The sequence below is a fragment of the Pestalotiopsis fici genome (genome assembly GCF_000516985.1).
Source record: "Pestalotiopsis fici W106-1 unplaced genomic scaffold PFICI_Scf_2, whole genome shotgun sequence".
NCBI classification, from domain to species: domain Eukaryota; kingdom Fungi; phylum Ascomycota; class Sordariomycetes; order Amphisphaeriales; family Sporocadaceae; genus Pestalotiopsis; species Pestalotiopsis fici.
In genome coordinates, this window is record NW_006917092.1 from 1,299,484 (window position 1) to 1,326,477 (window position 26,994).

General features: G+C 49.3%; 9 protein-coding genes across 9 annotated transcripts; 4 read left to right on the forward strand and 5 right to left on the reverse strand.

Moving 5' to 3' along the window:
- Positions 1-278: 278 nt before the first annotated feature.
- Positions 279-1,508, forward strand: PFICI_02581 (uncharacterized protein; the record flags this gene model as incomplete). The annotated part of the gene is made up of 1 exon (XM_007831162.1): positions 279-1,508. One exon carries the CDS (start codon positions 279-281, stop codon positions 1,506-1,508), a length of 1,230 nt encoding a protein of 409 aa, XP_007829353.1.
- A 430-nt stretch (positions 1,509-1,938) lies between these two features.
- PFICI_02582 (uncharacterized protein) lies at positions 1,939-5,123 on the reverse strand (the record flags this gene model as incomplete). The annotated part of the gene is made up of 3 exons (XM_007831163.1): positions 1,939-4,423; positions 4,477-4,501; positions 4,559-5,123. 3 exons carry the CDS (start codon positions 5,121-5,123, stop codon positions 1,939-1,941), a joined length of 3,075 nt encoding a protein of 1,024 aa, XP_007829354.1.
- Positions 5,124-6,330: 1,207 nt separating this feature from the next.
- Positions 6,331-8,388, forward strand: PFICI_02583 (uncharacterized protein; the record flags this gene model as incomplete). Its single annotated transcript, XM_007831164.1, has 1 exon — positions 6,331-8,388. One exon carries the CDS (start codon positions 6,331-6,333, stop codon positions 8,386-8,388), a length of 2,058 nt encoding a protein of 685 aa, XP_007829355.1.
- Positions 8,389-8,880: 492 nt separating this feature from the next.
- Positions 8,881-9,814, reverse strand: PFICI_02584 (uncharacterized protein; the record flags this gene model as incomplete). The annotated part of the gene is made up of 3 exons (XM_007831165.1): positions 8,881-9,345; positions 9,408-9,674; positions 9,734-9,814. 3 exons carry the CDS (start codon positions 9,812-9,814, stop codon positions 8,881-8,883), a joined length of 813 nt encoding a protein of 270 aa, XP_007829356.1.
- A 1,849-nt stretch (positions 9,815-11,663) lies between these two features.
- On the forward strand, positions 11,664-13,388 carry PFICI_02585 (uncharacterized protein; the record flags this gene model as incomplete). The annotated part of the gene is made up of 4 exons (XM_007831166.1): positions 11,664-12,099; positions 12,159-12,418; positions 12,473-12,603; positions 12,659-13,388. The coding sequence occupies 4 exons, from the start codon at positions 11,664-11,666 to the stop codon at positions 13,386-13,388; spliced, it is 1,557 nt and encodes a 518-aa protein (XP_007829357.1).
- Positions 13,389-13,494: 106 nt separating this feature from the next.
- On the reverse strand, positions 13,495-14,817 carry PFICI_02586 (uncharacterized protein; the record flags this gene model as incomplete). Its single annotated transcript, XM_007831167.1, has 6 exons — positions 13,495-13,558; positions 13,612-13,668; positions 13,723-13,858; positions 13,941-14,514; positions 14,565-14,680; positions 14,736-14,817. 6 exons carry the CDS (start codon positions 14,815-14,817, stop codon positions 13,495-13,497), a joined length of 1,029 nt encoding a protein of 342 aa, XP_007829358.1.
- A 3,268-nt stretch (positions 14,818-18,085) lies between these two features.
- On the forward strand, positions 18,086-19,365 carry PFICI_02587 (uncharacterized protein; the record flags this gene model as incomplete). The annotated part of the gene is made up of 3 exons (XM_007831168.1): positions 18,086-18,323; positions 18,409-18,661; positions 18,720-19,365. The coding sequence occupies 3 exons, from the start codon at positions 18,086-18,088 to the stop codon at positions 19,363-19,365; spliced, it is 1,137 nt and encodes a 378-aa protein (XP_007829359.1).
- Positions 19,366-19,693: 328 nt separating this feature from the next.
- PFICI_02588 (uncharacterized protein) lies at positions 19,694-20,827 on the reverse strand (the record flags this gene model as incomplete). Its single annotated transcript, XM_007831169.1, has 3 exons — positions 19,694-19,771; positions 19,838-20,728; positions 20,786-20,827. 3 exons carry the CDS (start codon positions 20,825-20,827, stop codon positions 19,694-19,696), a joined length of 1,011 nt encoding a protein of 336 aa, XP_007829360.1.
- Positions 20,828-22,159: 1,332 nt separating this feature from the next.
- PFICI_02589 (uncharacterized protein) lies at positions 22,160-25,648 on the reverse strand (the record flags this gene model as incomplete). The annotated part of the gene is made up of 3 exons (XM_007831170.1): positions 22,160-22,217; positions 22,279-25,081; positions 25,156-25,648. The coding sequence occupies 3 exons, from the start codon at positions 25,646-25,648 to the stop codon at positions 22,160-22,162; spliced, it is 3,354 nt and encodes a 1,117-aa protein (XP_007829361.1).
- Between the last annotated feature and the right edge of the window lie 1,346 nt (positions 25,649-26,994).

The following is a 26,994-nucleotide window of genomic DNA, read 5'->3' on the forward strand; positions in this document are numbered from 1 at the left end:
TATTCATTGACCACTAAGCTCGGCGAGCAGCCAAAGCTAGCGGACTCTGAAACAAATTTGTGAGTGCATCTCCTGGATATAATCTGCTTTATCTAGGTTAGAGGCTTATCCGGTGGTAAACGCCTTCAAAATCCTTCTCAGACATGCTAGCCAATTATAAGACACGAAACACTGTTTGAAAATAATAATAAGTAGGCAATGCTGGCGGGCAAGTCACGACCCCGTCAACATATTCTGAACCTTTGTCTTCACCAAGTCGTCGAATAATAGTTCTGGCAATGTCGAATAGCACTTACAACATAGTCCCAATACATTGGGGAAGTCGAGGTATAGGGATACCCGATTGGTTCTCCGAGTTCACGCTGTGCCTCTCACCACTTATTGCCCACATTCTTTCCGGAGCACCCAGACCATCCTACCTGACCTCCAATCGTCCCAAGTGGCACGACCGTTTGTGCCTCCTCAATCCCATCTCCATCGTGTGGAGATATGCAGCCATTACTGAACGACGAATCCAGACCAGAGACTGGCAACCCAAAGACATTGCTGTCGCGAATGCTGTGTTCTGGACTCCGCGGGGCTGGGACGGATCAAAAATAATGCGATGGCGTGCGATGTCCTACATGTCATATCTACCGCAGCGAAATCGAGTCGAATTTCTCTCTCTGGAGATGCTCAAGACGATTATCCTGTTTCTCCAAGGCGTGCAAGCTGTGACGGCAATCCTTTGCAATTATACATCCACTGGCGATTTCACAAGCTTTGATACCATCAGCGGTCTATTCATCCCACTTGGTATAGCAGGGCTACTGAGAGTCTTTGCCGCACCGTGGCTGACGGACGACTTCAACTTTGGCATCTCTTCGCATGGTGCCGAGCGCCCTCTTCGGAGCACGAATGGACGTCGAACAATGCCCCTGCTGATGCTGGACGACATAGGCTACGGATACGGGCAAAAAGAGCAATATCAGTCATCAGGAGCTGCAGACGGCCATCCTTGGCTTTGTGGCATCCTCAGAGGTCTGTTCATGCTACCTGTAGTCGGTAGTTGGGCCCTGAGCTTCATTTATGTGACACCATGGATTGGCAGCTTTGGTCTTAAGGGCGTATACACAACAACAGGATTTGTTTTTGGCCTGTACTACATGTTTCTGACGACGCCAATGCTCCTGATAATTGGATATTACTTTTGCAAAGGCCCCTTGGAAACGACCATTATCCCTTGCATTTCGCGCGTTTGGTACAAGGTTTACTGTGTTGCTCTCACTCTTTTCACCATTATTCTCGTTGTCATTACTGCCGTGGAAACCCGCAAGACTGTTTGTGGCAAGTACACAAGCCATGCAACTGGATCCCAACATCCATGTGCCACAGGAAACACCAAGTTGATAGAGATTGGACCAACCTCGGACCAAGGCTTTGGCATTATCCAAGCCGTGTCGGGTCAGACTGTGGTGACAAACTTGACCGGGTCTTGTATAGGTACACTAACCCCGATCAACCATTGAGTAGCTCCTATGTCATGGTCTCGATGAATTGCCAAAGCTGGTTGAAAACGTAATACAGGTATATTGGTGTCATTTCAATCGCTACCTTTGACGGAAAATTGGATTGATGCCTGCCTCTGCGAGGTGATCTCTTTGTTAGTGATTTTATGATGGGTTTTCGGGATCTACACAACTGCTCTGGTAGCATGCATCGAAGGAAGTCATATTCGCTGAACCTTTTTTCCTTCTTAATCACGGTTATTATACCTACGCTAAGAACGAATTGAAATACGCAGTGTAGGCCGATACGCCATAATGGTCGTCCTCCAAGAGCGAGCCACAGGGACTACGTTGATCGCGGAGTTTGTCCATGACCTGCAATTCAAGGTAATTCTTACTAAACAAACAATACTTTTCCCATTCCTCTATACAATCTATTTTACAAATTGGATTACAAATTCACCTCCTCACTGTACACTCGCACTCTGGCGAATTGCACCTTGTTTATCCAGCCCTGACCCTTTGCATTCGCCACAATCTGCACCGAACTTCCATGCTTCATGGCCTTGATACATTGCGCTCGCACGGGAAAAGTCTCTTCAAGGTCGCTCAGATTCCATACATTGGTATGCAATCTGGGCTGTCTAGACGCGTGCACGTTGTGCTGCAGCGCGAACTCGTGCTCCTTGTCCTGATTGCGGATGCGAACCACAAAGGAGCTGCCGTGGGCGCTGCCGAGATATGTGCCCTTGCCGGTGCCGGCGCTCCAACCTTGGTCGCTGGAAACGGTCTCAAACACCAGACTGCGAACCGGAAGTTGGCACGTCTCGTCAATGGTGACATCCAACACGACATGGCCCCACGACTGGTAGATGCGTCCGCCTTCCTTGAACGACGTTTGCTTTATCAGCGCCGGCCCCGCGGGCTGGGCCTCGGGGAGATTCTGGGGCATCGCGGATGATTTCGGCTGAAATGCAGGCCATCGCAGTCGGGTGACTGCTCCATGGCTCTTTAATATATCAATCAGCTCCCGATTGTCAAGCTCGTAGGCGTAGTCGAGAGCACGCTTCCCGTTGTGGCAGACGAGGTTCACGTCCTGTCCTCGACGCAGTGCCTGTTCAAGTTGATGCGCGAACCCTCCCTTGACGAGAAACTCTAGACCCTCTGCCGTCGCTTGCTCATTGCGACTTATCGCGTCAGCCACCATCTTGGCAATCTCGATTCGATCAACCCAGTAGATACCCCAAAGAACGGACTCTTCATTGTCCTCTTTTCTTGCCGAGCAGTCTGCGCCAGCATCGAGAAGGGCTTTAGCACAAGCTATACTACCGCAGAAGGCAGCATCGTAGAGCGGAGGTCGGCGGTCCCGGTTTACCGGCTCCTTGTCATTGACATCTGCCCCATTTTCGATCAAGCAGCGCGTCATTTCCAGCCGACCCTGAGAGACTGCGAGTCCCAGAGGACTTATCGAGACGGGATTGTCATTGCTGTGGCATTTCTCGTGCTCGAAAAGCCGTTGGACGAGGGCGAGAAAGTTAAAGTTGACTGCCCAATGGAGAGGACTCAGGTTTCCTGGGCTCACTGCAGCAGTGCGACGCAAAACCCAGGTCTCGCCCCTCTGAGCGACTAGATCTGCGGCCTTCATCTTGATGTTCCTATTCCAGTCTTGTGAGGGTCCCGTCAGAAAGTCAAATGTCTGATCCCATATTGCAGCGCTCCCTCGTACGTCTGCCAAGTAATCTCCCCAGTATTGCAATGCGTACTGAAGCAGTGGCAGTTGTCTGTCGAGAGTGTCCTTTTTGGAGCCAGTGCCGGAGGAACGCTTCATGCATTCAAAAGAGAGGTACTTCATCAGTATCGACGCCATGTACTCGTTCGGACATCGGTTGGGCCACCATTCCTTGATGGTCTCTGGGTGCTTTAGGTGGTCCGCCAATGTCTTGTGCCCTACAGTAACCTGCGCAGTGGCAGAATCAACGACCAGGAGTTCGGAACACAGTGACTCAATGGCCTTGAGCGACATCAACCCGTCCCGATTGAGATCAGTGTAGCTCTCATCCTCGTAAATGGCAAGAACATGTTCCAACTCCTCTGGTCTCAGCGGTCGCTTCGCGAAAGTCACCCAATAGAGCGCCTGAATAGCTTTACATGGCAGTCCATCTTGGGGTTCTGGACATTCTTTTGATAACCTTCGAAGACCGGTCGCATAAGTGCCGCCTAGGGTCTTGGGTAGACTCTTGAGGGTCCGATCTAGTTGAAGGAGATCTTTCGTCTTTAGAATTTCGTTCATGTAAAAGGACGCCAAAAGGAATGATTCTTCGCCAATGCACTTTGGAACAAGTACATCAACAACACGTTGGATCGAGTCTTGCTGGTTCCCAATCTTCCAGTAGTTGATTCTGGCTTGTTCCTCTACATACTTCTTGAGGTCAAGCTCGCTGACTCTGAGTTTGTAGTTGAAGAAGGTGCAGTGATGGGCGTGGTGGTTGAATATCGTATGGATACTGATATATGGACGGGATGCAAAGAGAAGATGGCAGTTGTTGGATCTCTCTTGAACTTCCATCAGTAGCCTTACTATCTCCTGTTGTAGTGGAGTACTAGATGGTACTTCATCGAGTCCGTCAAGGATCAAGACCGTCGGCCTGGAGTGCTCAATGTGATAGCAGAGAATATCCATCTTTAGTCTAGTTGCATCTTCTCGTGATAGCATCAGGTGCCCACCATTCCTATGAGCCATGATCAATTGCTTCAGCGACTCTTGCGTAAACTTGAGCTGGGACAGGCCCTTTTCAGGGACAAGCTGGGACCATAAACTCATGATGACATCCATTGGGTCTTGTACACTTCGGAGTTCCTCGTCAGCGCAGTACACAACCGCAAATTCATAGCGGGACCGATTTTTAGGATCACGGAACCACTGTTCAATGACCTTGCTGTCTTTTCATCAGATATCATTTAGTGTTTGGTATAAACCGAGTCGACTTACATTTGTCCAGTCTTGCCAGAGCCCTCTATCAGCTCGTTAGTAAGCGCGCTTCGACTAGTACTATGAAAAGTTGAGCACTCACGATTTCCGTTGCACCAAAGTACACCATTCTTGGCAGACAACCAAGTCTTGAATTCCTGCGAATGTAACAATCCTTCTCCGGTGCCATTTGCAAGGTGCTGAATATAGTTTGTATCGTGAAGTTTCTTTGCAAGACTGGGCTCAAGCCAGTCCCTTATCCGTTCTCTTTCGTCTTGTCCAATCTTGGCAATATCCTGCAAGGATTTGATATCTTGGGCTGTTTGCCTTAGACTGGCAATCTTGGCTTGGACTTCGGCCTTTTTCGTCGACCGTTGAAGTCGCTTGAAGTATTCCTTCCAACGCTTGGAGCTTCTGCCGAGTTGGGATTGCAGACCCTCCAGCTTGGGATCGACTAGATCAATAGTCCACTTGAGCTGTTCATGCTCTGAAGTACTCGCAATCACCAGTAATTGATTGTCTCTAAGACCCATGAACATGAAACGAATTAGGTCAATTTGTTCCAGAAAGGCTTGTCTTTCTTTTGGTCCAAGATGGATACCTTGGCACCACTCCACCAAATCAGAAAGCCTCAGAATAAGAGACGCGACATCACCGACCGATGCCATCGCGATTGAAGGCTAGTGTTCGAATGGGTCGTATAGACTCTCGTCGATACCGAGTTCTGATAAACTCAGGTCCTCTGAGAGCATCTGGGTTTGAAATGTGTGTCTCGACTCAGGACGACGTTGACCGAGTACGTGCCGCATCGTGGCAAAAGAGCCAAAAATTGAAAAAGGCCCAGAAGACCGATTGTGGGGAGCTTTCACCATATCCCGCGATCATCCAAGATGCCGTGATGCACGTTGAAGGAGGCATCGAAACATCCACTTCTGGAGTGGAAAGCTCTCCCCAATTGAGGTAGCCATGCAGCTGCCACGTCAAAAATGCTGGACAGAATTCCACAGCACCAGTGGACCTTTTACGCAATATATTAGCAATGATAGCAGTCTCTCCACATGCCACGAATATACCAGATACTTATCATCACATTAGCAATCAGAAAATGTACAGAATAGATGCCATTTTTTCATGACAAAGGGCTGCGGTGCAAGCTGCGAGCTGCAAGCAAAGGTCAAGGGGCCGGCCTTAGTGGTGTTACTGTTTGCAACCTGTGAGTTGCAGTGTAGGAAGCCCACTACGGCAGTGGCTAACTCAGTGGAACGTCCCAATTCCTGGGCAGCTTCTCCACCAAGCTGGCACGGCCGAATGGTTCCATCAGAAGAGATTCGAAGAAGAAGTTTATACTGATAAACCTACATATATCCATGAGCTCATAATGGCGCATGAAAGTAGATTTGTGATACTGCTCACTTCCGACAGTAACAGGAGTATGCATCATCTTAGATATGGCAGTGCGAAGCGTAAATCCCCGGAAATGTCCGATGCAAACCTCAATACTATAGGTGCTAGAGACAACAGCGACATGTCTAAATGCATAAGGTAGGTAGGTGGAATATTAGATCCAGTAACTACCTAATAATGAAAGTATACCGATATGTCGCTGATAAAATAATATTCAAGTACCTAGGTAATTTTGGGGGGATGGTTGGTGGTGAGTACGTGGCCTGCGAGGAATACCGCACAATCTGCCTTGCAGACACAAAAGGCGGGGTCAGTGGTCAGGCAGACAGCATACTGCATACTGCACAACATTCCTGCTGCATTTTGCTTCTCTTCCGTTGTGACAGCTCGTCTGATTTTTTGTCAATGGTCATATTCCTACCCTTTCTCTATCAACATTAAAGAGCAAAGTTGAAAGGTTTCCTCGCCGACATGAGCACCGGATCCGTTGCTGAAACCCAACAGAAGCCGTCACAGGCTCCTGCGTTCAGCTACGAACCTCTCGAAGATGCTGCGAAGCAAATTCGGCTTGTGGAAATTGTTCAACAAACAAATAATTGTCTCGCGATACACCTGAGTCAACATGACGTGCTCAATGCACCAGAATACAATGCAATATCATACACATGGAGTGATGGCGGAATCATCCGCATGACCGACATCACCGTCAATGGTCAAGCGATGCGCGTCACAAAGAATTGCCGGTACGCTCTGGAGCAAGCGCATTCGCATCACCACCAGCCGCCACCGACCCAATCTTACTTTTGGATTGACTCTATCTGTATCAACCAGAACAGCAATATAGAGAAGCAGCACCAAGTCGCCATGATGGGTTGTATTTATGCACAGGCGGCTAGAGTCCTGGCGTGTGTGGGCCCTCACCAAGACAACAGCGAAGATCTTGCTAAGATTTTGGAGCCTATGAAAGATTTGCGTCAAAAACATCCTGCACAACTAAATCACTGGTCGAAAACGAACGAATGTAACATTGACAAAGCCGATCCTATCCTGAAATCAGCATGTCTTGATCTCTTTTGGAACCCAGACACCCCAGATTACGAGGCAATCTGGGGTTTTGACCTGAAACTTCTCAATTTCTCCGAACGTTATTACTGGACTCGACTGTGGATCATCCAAGAAGTCGCATCTGCCAAAGAGCTTGAAATTCTTTGCGGCTCTGATAAATTTTCAAGATCCGACGTATATCTACTGCATTGGATAGCTGCATATTGTTCAGGTTTTCCTGGTAGGTCTAGCACACCCGTGGGAAGGGAAGCCTCACCAAATCTTCAAGCATTCTATGGTGACTCCAACAATCAGTCTTTCTCACACTTCAAATTTGTGTTGAGTTGCAACTCGATAGACCGAGTCCCTGCTCTCACAGCCCTCTCATTCCAAAGTCCATTCGGCTGTTCACGACCAGAAGATAGGGTCTACGGAATGCTCTCTCAGATACAATGGCCCGAGACTGACCCACCCATTCACCTTGAGCCCATGTATAAGCCGTCAGTTAACTTTGACCTTGCCGAACTATTTCTCAGCTTTCCTAAGTGCAGTCATGAGAATGTCATGGGGATTTTCAAGGCACTCGAGATCTGCCATGATCTTGATAAAATTGAAGAGCTCGTCGCAGCTAGATCCCGCACATCAAAAGAACCCCAGAATAGTTCCAAGTCTTCAATTTGTCAATATGATCTGAACATCTGGACCTACGAAGTCATAACCGAAAACAACATGGGTCAACTTACTGCGAGACTACGTTGCAAAGATGGAGTTATAAACTATTCTCCTACAATGCTCAACATGATCGACAATGCACCAAAACTGTTATACGCGGAGTCACGCATTGCCGCAGTACTCTGTAGTGAAGCTCGCAAAGGAGATCTTCTAGCCAAAATGCCTTTTGGAGAATGCCTCCTTGTCCTACGTTACAGCGGTAGTTTCGACGAGTATCACATTGTTGGACAAGGTCTCCTGCTCGAAGGATATACCATCCCTCGATTTCGGATTCAAGAAGAAATTCTGATGAAGATAATGGACAAGCACAGGAGATCTTTCAACCACTATCTTGCAGACCACACATGGCTTGTGCGTGAGGGTTTTGAGAGACATCGGCGGGATCCTGTCTTGTGTTCGATGTATCTCCAGAAAATTTATGAAGGTGAACGGGCGTTACAAAACCATAAAGATGACCTTCAGCTCCGAAACGAAAGGCTCGGTATTATTGACACGGGTTTAGGAATGGTTCGGAAGCTCCTGCAAGTCCAAACAAGCTTACTAGGCGAAACAAGGCGTAGTCGGTTCGAATCTCGCCGAAACGAGACACCAGCGCCCTTCATTCTAGAACTTGAACCACTCGAGCTACTGCTTCTCGGATGTCAAGACTTGGAGAAAGACGGATCTCGCAACCGAAGGAAGATGATACAAAGACTCAACACGACCATACACGGCAGAGCTTTTGGTCCTCCCAGACCAGAGGACTCAGAGTGACCTCCAAGGGGTTGGAAAAGAATTTGGCCAGACGCATCGCAGATAATGGTGCCTGCATGAGAATGTGGGATCATAGTCCTACTCCACCCCATGTCTGTGTCTGGCCTCCATCATTTTGATAATATCTATGCCTTAATCCCAAAATTGATACCTATACATCCTACTGTGACCAGCTACCACTTATGCAATCGAGGCCTGCATACGAAATGTGACATAGCAACGAAAGGGATGCGACAGACTGTTTCATACAAAAGTCTTCGTCTTTTCTCCACACCAGTCTACGAACTTGGTTGCAATTGTCGCTTCACCATCAGCCCCTACCATTGCAGCCGTGATTCCCGCGGGGAGACTTCCGAACCTTCCCCAAGGATATATGTAGGCTCCGCTCTTGTCAGGGGTGAGCTCGGGGGAGATTGCAGCAAACAGCTCTGTATACGCGCCATGAATCGGCGTGTATACGAAAAACGTCTCCTTTTTTCATGGCGATACAAGTCAGCAGCATTCAGGCGAAGAAACATGACTCGAGGGCCGCAGCGTGGAGCTGACACGACTTACCGTTACCCAGCGGTCCAGGCCAACCCAGTGACGCTGGAGCTCAGTTTGTAAGTTCCCGGGGTTGAAAGAAGCATGCACAATGCCCGTTTGCGGGGTCCTTTTCGCCAGCTCGTGCCCCAAAAAGACGTTGCCAACCTTGGTCTGGCCGTAATTTTGCCTGAAGCCTAGATCTTTTACGCTGCCATCCTCGTTCAATTCGACTCCATGGGGCTGTGGACAGGAGATGTGCACTGCGATTGAACCTGCCCAAGCGACGCGTACACTTGCTGTCGGAGAGGAGGCGGCCGTCTTGGCCAGGAGAGGCTCAAGGAGCTGATAGAGCAGATAGTGGCCCAAGCAATTTGTGCCCATTTGGAGGTCATTTCCCTGCGCGTCAAAGCTACCATCTGGAGGATACATGACCTGTCATCATGTCAGTATGGCGTGATGTTTCTTTGGAAAATGCAAAGATTAGGGAGACAAACACCGGCATTCTGGACGAGGACATCAAGCCGCTTTTCCTGAGCGAGGAATGAGTCGACCGCCGGTTTGATGGTGGGGAAGTCGGACAAGTCGAGGTTCAGAAAGTGGATGTGGCCACTGCTTCCGCGCGATGACTCCTTGATGCTCGCTATGGCCTTTTGGGCCTTGGACTCTGAGCGGCCTGCGATCCATACTGTCGCATTGTGAGCATAGAGTATCTTGCACAGCTCAAAGCCCACGCCAGCGTAGCCTCCAGTCACGAGAAAGACCTGTGTTGGACACGAGCGCGTCAGTCATGGGAGATGCTGTGCAACGCGACAGCACTTACCCGTCCCGTCTGATCAGGGCAGTTCTTCTCCGTAATGGGCGCGGCTGGAATGAAAAAGAACTGGCTCAGAACATTACCCATGATTCTGATTTGATAGCCGCTGTTAATTGGAATGATTACTCTAGTATTGAATTGGTCGCTAATGTTATCACTAGAGTTGAAGCAATTTGAGAGGAACGTCATCGGCATATATTCTAGTGGACGTGTTGGAGCAGATTATACTTCCGGCAATAAAAGCATCCCTTACCGGAGTTTAGCGCCAACCAGTAGCCCTACCTGTAGCAAACTCCGGGGCCAACTGCAGAACTGCATTAGCGCCACCAGCCTCAACCTTGAAAGATCGCGTGCTGACGCTCAGCATTTACAATTTTTTTTTTGCAATTATAGTCCTGCTCCTCGTCTTACTGGTGGGTTATTCCCGTTTGCTGACGCCATCACAGACATTGAATCTCTTGTTGACTTCTTTATTGTCTGACTCACCAAGAGACTACTCATCTGGCTGATACCTACCTGCCTGCCCGTTCAGAAGAAAAGGATCGTCTGCATTCATGAGATCGCGCTCTCCAAGAAGGCAGCATAATGTGGCATTCGTCCATTGAGACCGGTGTTGCGAATAAAAAATGTCTCAAGAATTGCCTGTAGATTCTGCCCAAGGCAATTCTGAATGGTCAAATGCTGTATCGGACGCTTTGCGAAGGATTTGAGGGATGAGTTATACACCTCCTCTCATTCTCTGATGGAAAAGCAGAAGCCGGGAGACACTGTTTGCAATTTCTTGAATAGAGAGGCTCGCGATGGAGCAATGAAACTAGTTGATTGTATACCTACTCAAATTTGCTCTTTTTTACAGATAATTCTTCGCAATCAGTGACTTTACTTGCTTATCTTGACTCGCATCTGCGCTGACAAATAAACAGTACGTCACAGTCAGATCATGGGCCGAATTTAGACCCCCCTCATTGCTGTATTCACATGTTCTGCGACTCAAGCAGCACTGTGTCTAGAAATTCTTTCCTCCAAGTCACGTTCTCAATTCATAAAGAGCATATGTTTCGGAAACACAGATCATGGACTTGGGAAGCTCTAGGAAAGGCTCATGCCTCTGCGGAAACATCACCTTAAACCTGGACGGCGAGCCGTCAATGAAAGTGCTATGCCATTGCGACTCATGCAAGAAAGCATCCGGGGTCATTTTCCAGTCAAACATCTTTTACCCTCAAGAGGTGAGTGAAGCAAAAATCATTCTGGAGAGGAAACCAGTGGCTGATAACATAAGAACGTTCACCTGTCGGACCCGAAAGGCCTTGCAACAGTATGAAGACACATCGAGCGACTCCAAGCGCGTCCTACATCGCTGCTTCTGCCGCAATTGTGGATCTTCCATCCTTACCAAGAATCCTACACACCCAGACATCTCAAGGATGGTAATCATCCCAATTGGTATCCTGGATGGCGAGAAGGAGTCACTTGAGCCGGACCGTGAGTTCTACGTGAAGCGAAGGATTGACTGGCAGCCAAGACTTGCACATACGTCCGAGTACCAGGTGGAATGATAGGTACGTAGGTATGGCGCCGGAATGCACAATATGGCGTCAACGCACCGGGGATTTGGATTAATACACTCCTTTCCAAATTTGGTGGTATGAGCGAGACGCGCAATGGAATTGTACTCTAGAAGCCACACGCCTGTTCCTGTGAGTTGTGTAACATACTGATATATTTTACCTCATTTATGAATATATCTTTCATTTAAAGGCCTATGGTATTGCAGCCTGTCAGCTACAATGAGTGCGGGGTACCTAGCGCCCACCACCAGCAGCAAATGGTGGGTGTCACCCATTCTTTCTCTCTCCATCTTCCAATCATACTTGCATCTGGGCTGTATCCGATTCAATAACAGGCATCTCAAGTCTTTGAAATCATATAATCGATGCCAGAAAGGCGAATTTCATGGCAACCAGGCTTTACCCTCTCGAGGAAGCCGGCGAAACGACCGACGCGTCCCAGAAACAGGCAACAGCAGTTCGAGATTGTCGTAGAGCAACCAGAGACCTTTCATCGCCGCGCGAAAGGACAGCCCGCGACCACTACCTCCCAGTACCAGGAGCTATTTCTTGGCGACTCTTCAAAGAGGCGTTCTGACCCTGAGACCCCGAATAGGGCCTCCTCCAACGGTGTCGTTGAGCATGACGGGCCTCCAGTCGACAATGCACCCCCACACTCTTCCTGCGCTGTTGCTACGGATAGCGCAGGGGATGCTACCCGTCCAGGGCCAAGCACCACGCTAACAGCCCTATCGGGCATTATACCGCCTACTGTAGAATATAGCGGCCTTGTGGAACGGTTCAGGCCCATACTCACCAGATGTATGTGTCGCATCGGAATACTCTCCTCGACAATCGAGGACATGGCTCACATCTCTCAGATAACTCGGAATTCTGTACAATTCCTCTGACATTCAAACTGCGCATCAATCCATTCCGCTATCGCATGGACCTGGACCCGGAACCTCTGTTTCTAGTCCACGCAGTGTGTGCCTTGGCAGGTCACCACGTCCAGAGCACGTCCATGTTGACGCATCGCCATGCAGCCCTTCAGCTACTTCGCCACAGTCTGGATACCTTGAGCGACATTGAAGCCATGTATTCTGTGCTGGATACCATTGTGATCTTATTCTCACTAGATGTAAGTGAGGTCAAACCGCTAAACCGAAATTCGAGCCAAGTGTTGACATAACAGGAAACTCAATCTCTCTTGGGAACTTGGAGTATACATCTTCAGGGCGCGTATCGTATCGTCGAATCCTGTGGTGGTATCCAGAGAATACCTCTGTCATCCAGGCTTGAAACTCAGATTGCAATATTAACTTGGTACACGGGGTTACACTCCTCTTCTGAGCCATACTTCGGCTAATTCTGAAATCAGGTGGGACGCGATCATTGCTCTCCTATCCAGAGAGGAATGCATATTTCCTTACAATTACTTTGAATCCGTATTGTCCAACCTGCACAAAAGAGAGTGGGACTTTTTTGGCCTGTGTGGCTGTCCGACAGCTATCGTCAAGATTGTGATGCGCCTTGCACGCCTCAGCACAACCAACCATCGAATATCTGTTGGACTGGATTCCCCACCTGACGATGACACGGTCAACGAGATCATTCATTCCCTAGAGTCTTGGAGTCATGTTTCCAACTTGACAAGTCTCCACGACGAAGAAAGCATGCACGAAGATATCGACGCAATGCATTGTTCAGAAGCCTGGAGGGGTGGGTTGCTCCTATATATATTCAGAGTCTTTCAGTGGACGCCCGGCTCGACCGTTCCTATGCATATCATATATCGCGCAAGGACAGTAGTAGATCATGTCATCGCATGTCGCGATACAGCAATGTTATCTCGACAAGCATTGCTGCCGCTCGTCTTTGCAGGTTGCGAGCTACAGGATAAGTCTACACGGACCGGCATTGTAAGACTAATATCCGATTGGGATCAGAGGACCAGGTATCACATGTTTCGTGGCGCGATTCCTATCCTCGAAGAAGTTTGGGCTGAATCAGACGAGAAGGGATTAGAAAATGTTTGGTGGGGTCAAATCATTGACAGACAACAAAGTTCCGAGGCGGATACATTGAAATTGAGGATCTGTTTTGGCTAAGAAAGGCTACGTCTATGAAGATATGATAGTCTTCGGGGGCAAATATCACTTCACAACGTCCAGTACGTGTTGTGGAATAATGGACCCTCTATTTCTCGACCAGGCTCTATTCCTTTCCGGTATAACCCTCTGGAAAGCGCTCAACCAACTCCCGGACTAGGTCGATTAGACTGTTACACGGTATGTCAGTAGAATCAAGAAGTGGCTGGGAGATCCTGCTTACATCTTTCGAAAATTCTCCTTGTCTTTATATAATGCGGAATCCACAACAACGACTCGGCTGATTGTATCTATTAGTCAGGTGCCCATAACCAAAATACAAAGTCTGACTTACGTAGCGTAAAGCGCATGTCGAGCCTCCCAGTCACCCTGGGGTTCAGACCTTGGTATGAGTTTGTGGTACGACTCAATGTACTTTTCAGCCCATCCACCCGATTCCTGTGCCATGGGGCGCATATAGCTCAGTTCATCTACTCTCGAGTCAGATCCGTGGTGTCGCACGCCCAAATGGACAGCAATATGTTGATTGGAAAGAGATAGTCCCTGACTTACACTCGTTGTGTCCCCAGAAAGCCGAAGAGTCAAACATCAAAGGATCTTCCGAGCCAGCTTGTGTACCCATGTTTCCAATCCACAAGTCGCCATGAATCAGCACCGGCTGGATACTGCGCCCACGCGTCTCGAGTGGACGCAGGAGTCTAGGACACACTTTCTCAAAGTAAGCAGGCAAGAGCTGATCCAGCTCGTCGCTGGGTCCTCTGGCGCCCCTCTCATGGGCGAACAGTTGTCGCATTGCACGTATCCAGTTCTCCTCCCAAGTATTGGTCCAAGTATTGTCCTGCGGTATTGGTCCGTTGTAAGTGGTCATGTGGAATCCCCACTTGCCGGATGTGTTGTGCTCGACACTACGAGTGTGTAGCTGCGCGACAACATTGCTCATTCGGTGAGGATCGGGCAGTCCTTTCTTGAGCTCGTGGAATTCAAAGAGGAGATAATGAATGTTGGAATCGGTGCATTTCCCCCAGCTGAGAGGCTTTGGAGAAAAGGCCGGAATGACGGCGTGGATCATGCGCATCGACTCGAATTCCCCGTGTAGCATGGGTCCGCCGACCTGTCCCTTGGTCCGCTGCAAGCTTTCGGATTAGTATGGGTGGCTATCTTGTAATGAATACTCACCTTGAGGAAGTATGACTTCTGGTCCCCGTCAAGCTCTATGTCGATCCGAGCGGTCTCGTTCCAATTGCTGGCTCCGTGTCCACGACTGCTCGTGACTACAGCTCCCTTTGGAAACTCTGCATGTCCTTCTCAGCTGTCACGGTTTCGTGGATATCAGAGCAAGACACTCACGGGCAATAATATTGTCGTCCAGGTCGACCTCTCCATCATGGACCTTGGCATTGAGTTGATTGGCCAGGTAATCCTTGGCCATTGTGGTTGGTTAGGTCTGCGTTGGAAAAAAAGCTGACGACCCAATGGATGGGATTTGCAGCAATGAAAGATTGCACAACCTTGGAGAAGAAATGCAATGGCAAAAGCAGCGGGGGTATAAACATTTAAAAAGATGAAAACATCTGGCAAATAATATGCCAAAGCCGCCCTGCGAAGCTGCACCGTTTTATAAGGTGCCTCAGTGGAATCGCTCACTGGAGATATCTAATCTTGAAAGGGCAATTGACTCTTTTCGGTAATTGGCTGCTTTTGGTTTAGCGCCGATTGTGCATTCAGTTGTTCATGAAGCAGTGAGGAAGAAAGAATCTCGAGACTACACAACATCCTGAATTTTTAAATTTTCTTCTTGGGCTCGCAGACTTTTGAACGTGTTCAAGTATCTGACCTTTATTAGACAGATCTTATTAGGAGGGAAGGAAGGAGGAGGCAGTTCACACTTGGGAAGGCTGTCACTTGAGTACTAGGTAGTAGTCTAGCAATTGCATGTCAGTAGGTGGACAATATTCAAGGCTTATTACAGACACACACAAGCATTTGCTTTGCTTGTCAGGTCGAAAGGGGTATCATAGCCACCCAATGCAGAAAGTCTCATGTATGCATATCTACATAGGTACTCATGGCTGTCCTTGCATAACAAGACAAGACCAGGCTGCGTTGCTGATAGATATCATGAGGGTGTGCCAGAACCTCCAACAATGAGCTTCCTCGAGTTGGACAAGGCTGCCTCGACCAGCTGGCAGCAAAGTATTGGTCGATAAATTCAATCTGACACTATCATGCATAACCCTCTCCCGTGGCTGAGTAGCAATTTCCAAGGTAAAAGAAGTCAGTATTTTCGCCCCGATGACCTGACGCAATTCCTCCTTCATGGTTCTAGATGAAAAGTATATGCCTGATTGCGAACGCTGAATTCGACCCCGTCTCAGATCCAGCATATCATGGCTTATATTTTTGCAGCAAAAATAGAAACGATATTGGCATTGGGAAATGCCAACATTGATCGTTCTTCATGGCGACCTATGACGCCAAAGACTGGTCGCGCGCCCTTGAATTCCATGGTCATGTAACCAGTCAGCCAGTCTCTGAACAGTCAAGCATTTGGATGACTTGGATTAAAGATATTGTATTCTGAAAGTAAGGTTGTATTGCTGAAAGTGTGGTTTCTTTGGTCTGGATTTAGTATTTCTTAGTCGCAGGAATTGTTTGATCATGATCCTCAGGCTCACGATTTGGACAATAAGTGACCAACACTCACCGAATCGCCCACTAATCATATCAAGTGTATTTATTACTTGGCTGCTTCAATACTGGAACGGGAAGCTTTAGGTTGGGCCTTGAGCAGTCGAGGTGCTCAGATGTCTGACTCCTTGCACCTGAGTAATATCGCTGCCCATGATAGAAACGAAATGATTTCGGCAGGCGGCTGTATCTTCTCGGCACTTGGTCTTTTAGTATTTGCAGATCATTCCCTCTCCGCGATCATAAAACTGGTGGAGCTGCTCGGCTCTCGCGATGTGTCAAGCGTTGATATGTTATGACATGCCCTCCTTCTAGTGCAGAGACATATAACCATCAATATGTCCAGCGGCTGGGGCCGAACCGAATCCACTTGGTGCTAACAGGGACGGTCCTCGCGCCATGGCAGCCATTTCGTAACCTTTAATTAAGATTAAGTTTTATCTCATGACGCTAAAGAAGATGGGCCTACTACTGTAAAGGACTTTTTGACCATGGCGCCAAAAGAGATCTACGCTACGTCCGGGTCGCAAAGCCGGTCCAAATTCCTCCCTACTGATGCTGAACTACTGTCAACGCGCCACGTGGTAAGGCTGCAAATTTGAGTGTCTACGGAGTTTTCGGACCGTATCTCGTCGGACCATGTCACCCGATGGGAGTGGTCATGGCTCTTGTCATCTTTGTTCATACATACGAGTTTGGTGAGAGAGTATGATTGCTTGGATCTTTGACTGGAGAGGATTTTCCTATTGAGTCATGGAAGACCATGTCTTTTTAAATTCATGACTTGATGTTGATCAAATAGATTTCATTTGGTGATTCATGAATTAAGTTTGCTAGAAGCATATGGTTCGGCAGACTCGAGCCGAGAATTTTGCTGGAAACACTCGCCAAGACTCTATCTATTTCCTGTTCCTGAAAGTGATGGGGGGATGTCCACCTACATCCAAGAGTTCTTCGGGTGATGGTCGGACATACAATTATGCTACCGAATGCATAAAGGATATGGAAGAATAGAGTTCGATGGTGCGGGTCCATCATAATGGGTTTTAGGTACTGTACGTTGTCATAGAACTAGAGTCTTATAGCGCTGCATTACCCCTGACATCACCTGACCGGTCGCTTGCACTAAGACAGTCGGCAGCTCTGTTTGTGTCCTTTTTCAGTCAACCCACGCCTGAAACCCATCATAGTAGTTTCAATCCACCAACAAAGTGTTTCGTAGTTGTCGAACTTGTTCAGCCAGACCGTCTACTAGTATAGCTGTGATATCTAGACGTGATCGTGAAATACTTAGATCCGATCCGGAGCAACGGAATGGCTCCCAAAGGAAATGATTCCGCCCAAGTCTGTGAGCTTAGTTGGGCTCATACAGTCAAAGATCCCATCGTTGGTTGCCAAGCGACACCGTCCCGTCTGAAGTTCCCCTAGCTAAGGGACTTCAGAGGAAGAGTGAATGGGGCCAACACACGCACCAACTGGACGCTAAATTGCTTGCATTGATGATTGCTAGGGCTGAGGCCTTCTTCCAAAGGATTCCCCAGGAGTTCCCTTTTGGTTTTGCTGCCATCAAAGAAAAGTACTGCCGAAATAGGTTTCTGGCCAAACAGGATCTGCGAAAACGTCCCAAAAAGGATCCGGCAATGGAGTTCGGCCGCACCTGTCACCTCTTAGTCTTGCAATGGCGCAAGTGGACGTGACTCGACAATCCCGGCACTTTGTGTTCTTGTTATCAACGATAGCCTCATTTAATACCTACTATCTCCCCTGTCCCCTGGTCAGATGGCTCTTGATGTTCTTTTGTTCTGTCTGTTGATCTTGCGAATCGACCAGATCTACCACATGTCGTCTGCCCTGCGTGAACTGGATTTGCAATTTTAGGGTGGCAGATTTCCCAGATCGACAACAGGAGTTGCTTCACCCTCTTTTCTCTCTATTTTCATTCGTTTTATTCTCGATTTGGGACATCTCACGAAGACACTCTTTCCCCCACGATATATATAGCCCCAGAGATGCGATTTCCTCCGCCAGAGGTGATTGCCTCATGGCCAAAGCCCAACTATAAGGATCCGGAGAACCGAGGACCGGCACTTTTGATTGTGGAATTGGTCGCGCTGCCGCTCGCAATCATTTGCGTGGCTCTGCGATTATATGTTCGAATTCACTTGATCAAGAGAAGCGGCTGGGATGACTGGTTAATGGTGGCGGCTGTGTTCTTTTGCTGCGGCGTAACGGTTTCTGTCATTCTCGGTAAGTACACTATCTGGATCAAGGCAAACGAGCCGGGCCTTCATTATGCCATGTCAAAAATGCTAACGACTTACAAAACTGACAGCTACGCAATTATATGGCTGGAATATCCATGTCTGGGACTTGACATTTCGGGAGATGATCCAGGGTCGCAAGGTCTCAATAGCAGGGCAAACAATCTTTGTTTTCGCGTCGGGTCTGGCAAAGCTCTCAATCTTGACGAGCTACTTGCGCATTGCGGTGCCCGGATCCTGGTTCAGGCGTTTGACTTGGGCTACTATTGGGATAGTAGCCGCTGCGATACCTGCATTCCTACTGCTACTATGGCTGCAATGCATGTAAGTCACAACCTTTCCTAGACTTTGAGGGGAAGCACAACTCACATCTAATCAACAGACCCGCCGCTTCGTATTGGAACCTGTTTTCAGTTGAACGAGACTGTATTCCCGAGGCGCCACCGTTGATGGGCCAAACAATCGTCACAGTCATTACCGATTTCATCGTCTACATCCTGCCGATGCCGACGCTGTGGGCGCTTAAACTGCCTCTGTTCCAACGGATAGGTTTAATGACGGTCTTTGGTTTTGGTTGTGTTGTCGTGGTTGCCGGCTGCATGCGGTCTTACTGGATCTACCACGTCGAGGTGCAAACATACGATGTCACTTGGGAAGGTTTCTACCTCTGGATCTGGGCTGCCGTCGAGGTGAACCTGGGCGTAATCTGCGGCTGCGCCCCCGTGCTCAAGCCTCTTCTGTTTGGTGTGGCGCAGGGCAAGGGTTCGCAGTACGCCTCCAACGCCGAGAACACCAGTTTTGGCTTTTCCAAGCTGTCCAAGATTTCAAAGGCCAAGATGGGCATGACCTCAACGAGGAGGGACGACGATAATAATGGTTATATCACGCTCGAGAGTCTCGAGGCTGGAAAGGGCGATTTCGATTCAAGTGTTTCCGTGTCCAGACCACCAAAAGCAGCCGTACCAGGTATCGTGGTCAGCGATGAATCCCATTGGGCTACCAAGGGAGGGTATAAGGATTCATTCTAGGAGCAATTCCACCCTTGCAATTACGGCTAGGCCTATTTGACTTCTGGCGTTTGGAAAAGGCGTCACACTTTACGTTCTACGTGGACTTGAACGAATTTCATTATTCACATCCTGTACATATATCACAGAAATTGCCTCGCATTTTTATATGTCAGCTCACTATTAATTTCTAGTAAATAATCGAGAGAGAATCATGAACCACTGCCCCCAATAAGATATGATTTGCAACACTCGAGGATAATGATTATTTAGGGAAAGTGTATTATGCACAAGTCGAAACGGCTAAATGATTCTCATCTGCTATACTGCGTAGTATTGATAAATAGACCTAAGACTCGAGCACGGATGACCAGTCTTCGCTTCGAATATACTCCTCCATTGTCGTCAAGGTTTTAGTAATGCCGAGCTAAGACATGGAGATGATTAGATTTGTCCAATCAAATAATGGTATCAGAATCAAGATTATGCTTACCTGTTCCGGCGTCACAACCTTTGGATCACCGCCAGTATGTCCAAACTTTTCAAAGTACGCATGCGAATCCCACAGCTCAGTGGAAAACGGCTCTGGGACAGACTGGAAAAAGTCTGCCTGGGGTACTTGCTTGAAACTTGCCTTTACACCATTGATGCGGCCCCAGAGCTCCAACCATTTCGGCCACGTCATGATCTCCGAGGCGCCCAACAGATCCGTTCCCGCCGGCGCGTCCACGAGCGCCTTGACAAAGGCGCCCGTGTCCCGACGGGCCACGACAAAGGGAATATCGACGTTGGGCGCATGCGGCCGGAGCACGGCAAACGACCCATCGTCCTGCCGCTGGGGCGCCATGAGGGCCAGGGCCCGCCAGTTCTCGACATAGTGGCCAATCTGCACCGTGGACATGCGCGCGGCCAGGTCGGGGAAGCGCTCGCGAATGACGCGTTCGACCTCGGCCTTGGAGTCGTAGTGCCAGAGGGACGTGATTTCTCCCTTGCTCCAGCGGGACGCGTGGCTCAGCGACGAGAGCACAAAGCGCTCCAGTGTCGCCATGACGGACGGAGACGTGGCGGCCGCCTCGGCCACGGCCACGTTCTGCGCCACCTCGACGTGGTAGGCGTGCTCGTTGACGCTGCGGCAGCCCGCGGGCAAGGGGGCCGCTCCCGGCTTGAGCGCGTCCAGCATGTTGACGAAGAAGTCCGTGTTGCAGAAGATCACGGCCGCGCCCTCGAGGGCCGGCGCCAGCGTCGCTTGGTTGTTGAAGTCGGCCTGGACCACCTCGACGCCCTTGGCCGCCATGGCCTGGGCGGTTTCGCTTTGTGGGTTTCGTGAGGTGCCGCGAACGCGCCAGCCGGGAAGCCTCAGGAATGTTTCGGCTACAGACGATCCCTATATCATGGAATTAATCACAATGTTACCTGAAGCGCGGAAGAGTCATGCACATACCTGTGTGCCTGTGACACCAAAAACAACAATTAGCTTCGACATTGTGTAAATGGTCTAGAGGATGTTTGGTAAAAGTTAAATTGTTGGAGTGCCTGTTGTTAGTGATGGAACTTGATGGGGTCTTGTTCGATTCGACTGCTTATATATGCAATATTTGTATGAGGCCAACTACCTGGCTATAGACTCGACTGGTCTATATTGCCTTCCTACATACCTAAAACGGATTTGCTTAGGCAATGTGATTGGATGAGGCGTCGACCCATGATCGGCCGAATAGTCTATCCGCTTTATGACCAATCATCATTTGTGGGGCAGTAACTTGATGGCACAGCTGGATTGAATCGATGAGTAGAAGTCGAATGTCTCTCAATGAGATGTGTAGGCTTGTGTTGGAATGGGCTCACAGATTGCTAGGATCGTACCTTTTTGGTACCCAGAGTCTACTCAGATAGACGATCATGGTGGTCATAGCTGATTTATTCAGTGCAATCTTGTACAACATTCTATAATGAGTTTCTTGCGTAGGTATGGAATCATGGTACTCGAAATACAATACTAGCCTTGATCCTCGATCCTGGGGGCAAGTTTCAATGATAACAATAACAATGATACCAACTGTCACTGACTCGTCCTTCCTAGGTAGCTGAGTAGTCTCTGAATGTGTATCTGCTTTCATCCACACACAACTCAACCGCCAGCGCTAGCGAGCTCCCCCAAAGTCGCATTCTTGATGGTGATCTCACATTGGCGCATGAGCACTGTGCATCAGATCAGTCGTACATCCCGTCATCGGATTACACCATTATCTTCAGTGCCGCAAATACCAGGGCAACTTTTGATTGTCAATCAAGATCATAACAATCAGGGGGAGAAAAGAAATGTCCAGCTTTCTCATCCATTTTCTTCTCCATCATTAGTCAACCTGGCAGTGAGAGACGGATAGATGCGCTAGTGAAATGTCCGTCAAATGTCCGAGCTGAGAGAAAAGTCCGACCTGTTAGCGGCTAGCCAGTGGCACTCAGTCCAACTTTATAGGGAGTATTCTTCTTTTCTATGCCGACTTGGAGAAAATCGGTGCCGTATCATCTCACAGGCAAAACTTTACCATGCACAATAGTAGGGAGGAATTTGTTGAGCGATAACGGCCATGCTCTATGATCAACCACTAGAGACAATCGCTGATATCGTACCTAGGCACACAACCTCATGCGCCATCTACAACTGAGTTCATCTTCTATCGAATTAAATAGACACGTGCAGGCGTAATGTCGCAGAAACCTGTGGTAACAATATGTTCCGATCAAGATACGCTGCATGCTTTTGTTTTGCCCTCTTATGAGTTTCCTATCCTACACTACCTGTGCAAAGTTACAACTATCGACCCGGCTTGGATAGATTCTGGACAGCAGTGGCCCACTTCTGTTCGTCATTCCTATCTCACTGTTAGCTGAAAGTAACGACTGTTAATCGTGAACATCATGGTCAATCCTTACCGGTCAAAGCGGAGCAGTTTACCGAGCACGGGCACGAGCTGACTCCTGACCTTGTCATCCTTGACCTCCAAAAATTGAAGCAAGATGGTTTTCAAGTATAGAGTGTCAACTGGTGGCTGTGCACCGCCAGTATTCACGGGTGTGCCTGATCGTGAACTGTCGATGCTGCTTCTGCTGCTATTCGCGGGTCCGGCACCGGCAAGCCTTCCTTGGGCAGTCTTGAGCTCCTTGTTCAGCTTTTCATATCGTGATCGTGCATCGTCAAGCAGCTTCCTGAGATCTGCCTTTTGCTTTTCGGCTTCTCTGACCTGTGTTTCCGAGTTGTCCAGTGCAGACCGTAGATTTGATACCGCAGAACGCATATCCTCCACCTCGGCACTGGCCTTTTGCTCGACCTCCTCAAGCTCTTCTCGGCGTCGCCGCCACTCGTTCTCTCGCGTTTCGAGCTGTTCTTTTTCGGAAGCCAAAGTCTTGACATCTCTCTCCAGCTCGCGAACCTTTGATTTGAGCTCCTCGGCCTCCCTTGCTCTACGGCGTGCCAAAGTAGATGACTCATCCTCAATGCGGTCTCGCTCTTCGACTGCAGCCTCCATTCGGGACCGCATTTCGCGGACCTTGGCGTCTGCGCGGGAGTCGACCTCATTGATCATGCGGCGCATCGTTTCGCCCTCTCGTGTACGTTCTTGCAGATGTTTCTGCACCTCTGCAAGCTCCTCCTCGAGACTCTCGGCTTGACTTCTCGATTCCTTGAGCTGTGTGCTGAGCTCAGATGTTTGATCACGCATCGTTCCGAGCAAGCCCTGGACCGAGTTGTATTGTGCTGCCTTCAGCTCCGCTTGTTCTTTGAGGCTGTCACGTTCCTTGCTCAGCTTCTCCAGTTGATCCTCTAGAGCCTTGATCTTTGGCTTGACGTTGTTGAGTTCAGACTGCAAGGATTCGAGCTCTCGAGCCGTCTTTTCAGCTTTGGCTGAGATTTCTATCTTTTCGGCCTCGCTGCGTCTAAAGTCCCTGCCAGCAACACGTTTTTCGTCCTCCAACTTGGCTCGGGTCTTTGCCTCGATAGATAGGCGGTCATTGAGGTTGCGCATTTCGCCTTCTCTCTCGGATGCCACGCGCTGTAGGCGAGTGACTTCTGCCTTCAGCTCCTTTTCCCTCTTCTCCAAGTTTCGAATCTCTGTCTGCTTAGATGCAAGCTCCTCTTTGGTCGTCTTCAGCGTGGCTGAGTCCTGACGCAATGACTTGAGTTCAGGCTGTGCCTTTTGAAGGACCTCACGGAGGTCAGTCAGATCCTTATACCGGGTTTGGGCCAGCTGCTGTGCAGCACCGAGATCGGAGGTCAGAGTTTGAGACTTTGTCTTGAGTTCATCATACTCGTTCTTGAGGGCATCCAACTCGGACTGCACCTTTGAACTTGACTCGGCATTGGACGTGAATGAGGCGACCTCGACTTCCAGCTCCTTGATGCGTTCTTTGAGCGTAGCCTTTTCAGACTCAAGCTCCTTGATCTTCTGCATGGCATCAGTGTGATTGCCGCCAATCTCAAGAAGCGAATCTTGCACGGTCTCAAGCTCTTCGCGGAGGTCCTCTTCCGTCTTTCGCTGCACCGATAATTTCTCAATCCGAGTGTCCTTCTCGGCAATCTCAGCCTTGAGCTTTGTAATTTCCTCGCGCAGTTCAGAGGCTTCAGGTATTTCTGTAGTTGCTACCGTCGGCGTGGCCGGTGCTGTCTCGGTAGCGGCAGGTTCGCCCGTCGCAGCAGTAGCGGTAGCGGCGGCCCCCTTCTTCTTCTTTTTGTTGTTTTTCTTCTTAGAACCACCTGTTGCTGTAGCGGCTGCCGGGGCGTCTGTCTTATCTGACGGCGCAGGCGGAACAAGACTTGGAGAAGGAGGCACGTCCTGGAGCTGCTTGTTTAGTTTCTCAATCTTGTCCAGATCTTCAGTCTTTGACTTCTTCAAAGAGTCAATCTCGGAAGTCAGGTCCTCAATCTTCTTCTGTAACTCTCGCAGTTGAGACGCGGCCTTGGTCTTGTCGTCTTTGGCTGCCTTTAGTGCGTTTTGGTGCTCTTTCGCTGTATCAGCCGTGGAAGTTTTTTCTTTCTCCAAGCTGCTCTCGACCTCACGCAACTGAGACTGTGCTTGCTCCAGTTTCTGGGTCAAACTCTCAATCTCACTCACTCGGGCGTCCAGTTGGGTCTGCAACGAAGTCTGAACAGCAGATGTATCCTTGGCCTCGTTTAACTCACGGGTCGCCTTCTCCAGGCTCTCGACAAGGCCAGCACTGTTCTCTTTGGCGACTGCGAGCTCATCCTTCAAGTTGCCAATTTCGGATTTAAGCTTTGCCATCTCCTCGGACTTGGAGGTAAGCTCGGCTTGTAGTTGGGGAATTTCATCCTCGTAGGAGAACATGTCCTCGCCCACATCCGCATTCTCGTTCGACTGAACAGGTGGTTTGACTGCTGGTGACGGAACTTCTTTGGACCCTGCCTCATCTTTGGCTTTAGTGGCGCTGTCGGTCTGCAGAGTTTCTTCCGGTTTGGTGGCCTTGAGCGCAGCCAACTGCTCCTTGAGCGCTAAGAGTTCCTTATCCGCATCTTCTGCGTTTTTCTTAAAACTATCCCTTTCGGCCGAAACTCGCTTGAATTCGTCCCTAACCATATCGCGTTGCAAGTTCTGGTTATTAATGTATTCAATAAGGGCAGCAGGGTCCTTGATGGTTGTAAGTGGCGTGTTCTCACGGAGGGCCCGCTCGAATGGCTCTATTGAAGTGGCACGTCCATGCGCAATACGGTAGGAACGTAAAAGCTCTGTCGCACAATGGATTAGTTTCGAGTTTTCTCCAGCAAGCAAAGGCACATGTCATTGTATGGACATGACATACCAGGGTAGGTCTTCTCCAGCTTCTCCAGCTTTCGTAGCCTTGTCTTGACCTCCAACGGCAGCTCGGCAGGAGCAGGGGCAGCCTCCTGTTTGCCGTCTTTCTCATTGGGTGCGGCAGACGCATCTTCCGTCTTTTCCCTGACCTGACTGTCGCCCTCCGTGCTCTTCTTCTCTGCGCTCAAGCCTTCGGTCGAGCCGTTCTTTTCGGAATCACCTAGTGGCTGCTCGACAAGAGTTTTGGCCTCTGCTTCCTCCTCGTCCAAGGCAAAGGCAGCCTCAAAGACGGCAGGATCCGTGTTAGGCAGACTGTCGCCGTTGGCGGCATCTTGTCCAGGCTTCTTGGCCCTCCGCTTCGCTGGTGAGTCCTTGGCGCTGTTGGACCTCGAAAGAGAGCGCTGGCGATTACCAGAGGGGGATACAGTCCGCTGTTCGCTTTGGCGAGCCTGCTCCTCGGCAATCGTCCTATCAATTGCGCTCTTGAACCTTTGGAACATGGTGGGCGAGTAATGTATCGAATTTGCTAGCCAGAGCGGTAAGAAATGTGTCCCGTAGCCATGCGCACTCCAGGCGATCAAAGGTGGCTCTCGGTGTCGGGGATTGTGGATGCTCTCTGTCTCGCTCGAGTTCGAACCGGTGAGATTCGCGCAATGGTGGCAGCGGCGGCGGCGCAAATGCAAGTGCAACGAAGAATAGCAATGCGGTAACAAAGCGAAGCTGGAATCGACCGAGGACACTGCTGCCAAAAAGAAAACTATAATATTGTTTACTACTAAGTAGAAGAGAAAATAATGCCAACGTTGCCCTTCAGCTCGGCTTGCTTGTCCTGGTCAATGTTCAAAGTCGGAGCCAACGATTGGAGCTCCCGCCAAGACCAGCCAGGTGTTCGCTCTGTTTTAGTTGGGCCTTGCACTTTTGAACGGCACCGACGGCTACCAGACCCCTGCCAAAGTCACCTACTGGTATGTACTCTGTAGCATCCCCACAGCCGTGCGGCTCGTGGATTGCCAAGGGTCTTCTGGTGCCCTGGTTCAAGGTACCTACAAGCTGGCAATTCATTTTGTATTCAAGGGCAACATTCGTACAGGTGCGGGTATAAAATCTATATTTTTTAACATATATTTTCGATACAGTGGGAAAGAATTGCCGAGCTCGAAGTTTGTACACTTACAGCCTTCTCTTGCTCATGAATCAGTAGACCTCGTATGAAGCCTAAAAGCAAAGTCGTATGCATCCATTGCAACGAGTTGTTGGCAAGATCTTGTGTGTCTCAAGGTACTCATATCTTTTGGTGAGGAATATCAAGGTAAAATTTAGGTTCAGCAGAAAATTCTCAATTGTCTGAGAATATTGTTTTGCAGTCTGGCCGCTCGCTCAGCATTGTAAGAAGATCAGACGCTGTCGTCTTCAGGCTGGGGCCCGTGCATCAACGCCGCTGGTCGGGACGCCATGTGAAATGGAGCAAGCGTCGTCTTGTCTTTGGTTGCGAACCCAGCCAGGTAATAAAGCTACGAGATGGCCCTTGCCGAAAATGAAACCCAAGGTGACCTTACCAGACCACTAATAAGGAGCCTAGGCTCAGCGATGCCTGCAGGCTAGGTACCCTCAGGCTTCAGCTACAGGTCCGCTAGCTGTCCTTTTATCGACAAGGTCTTCTGCCAGCTGCGTTACCATGTCGTCACTGCTTTTCCCACCCGTGCCCTGGCGATGGGGACACACGACATTACGTTTGATTGACTTGCACCTGCGTAGCTAAAAACCCCCTAACAGCTTCAACATTGACCACAAGGACGAGAGCGACTTGCTTGCACTGCTATCGCTCGTCTACATTTGCGCGATCCCT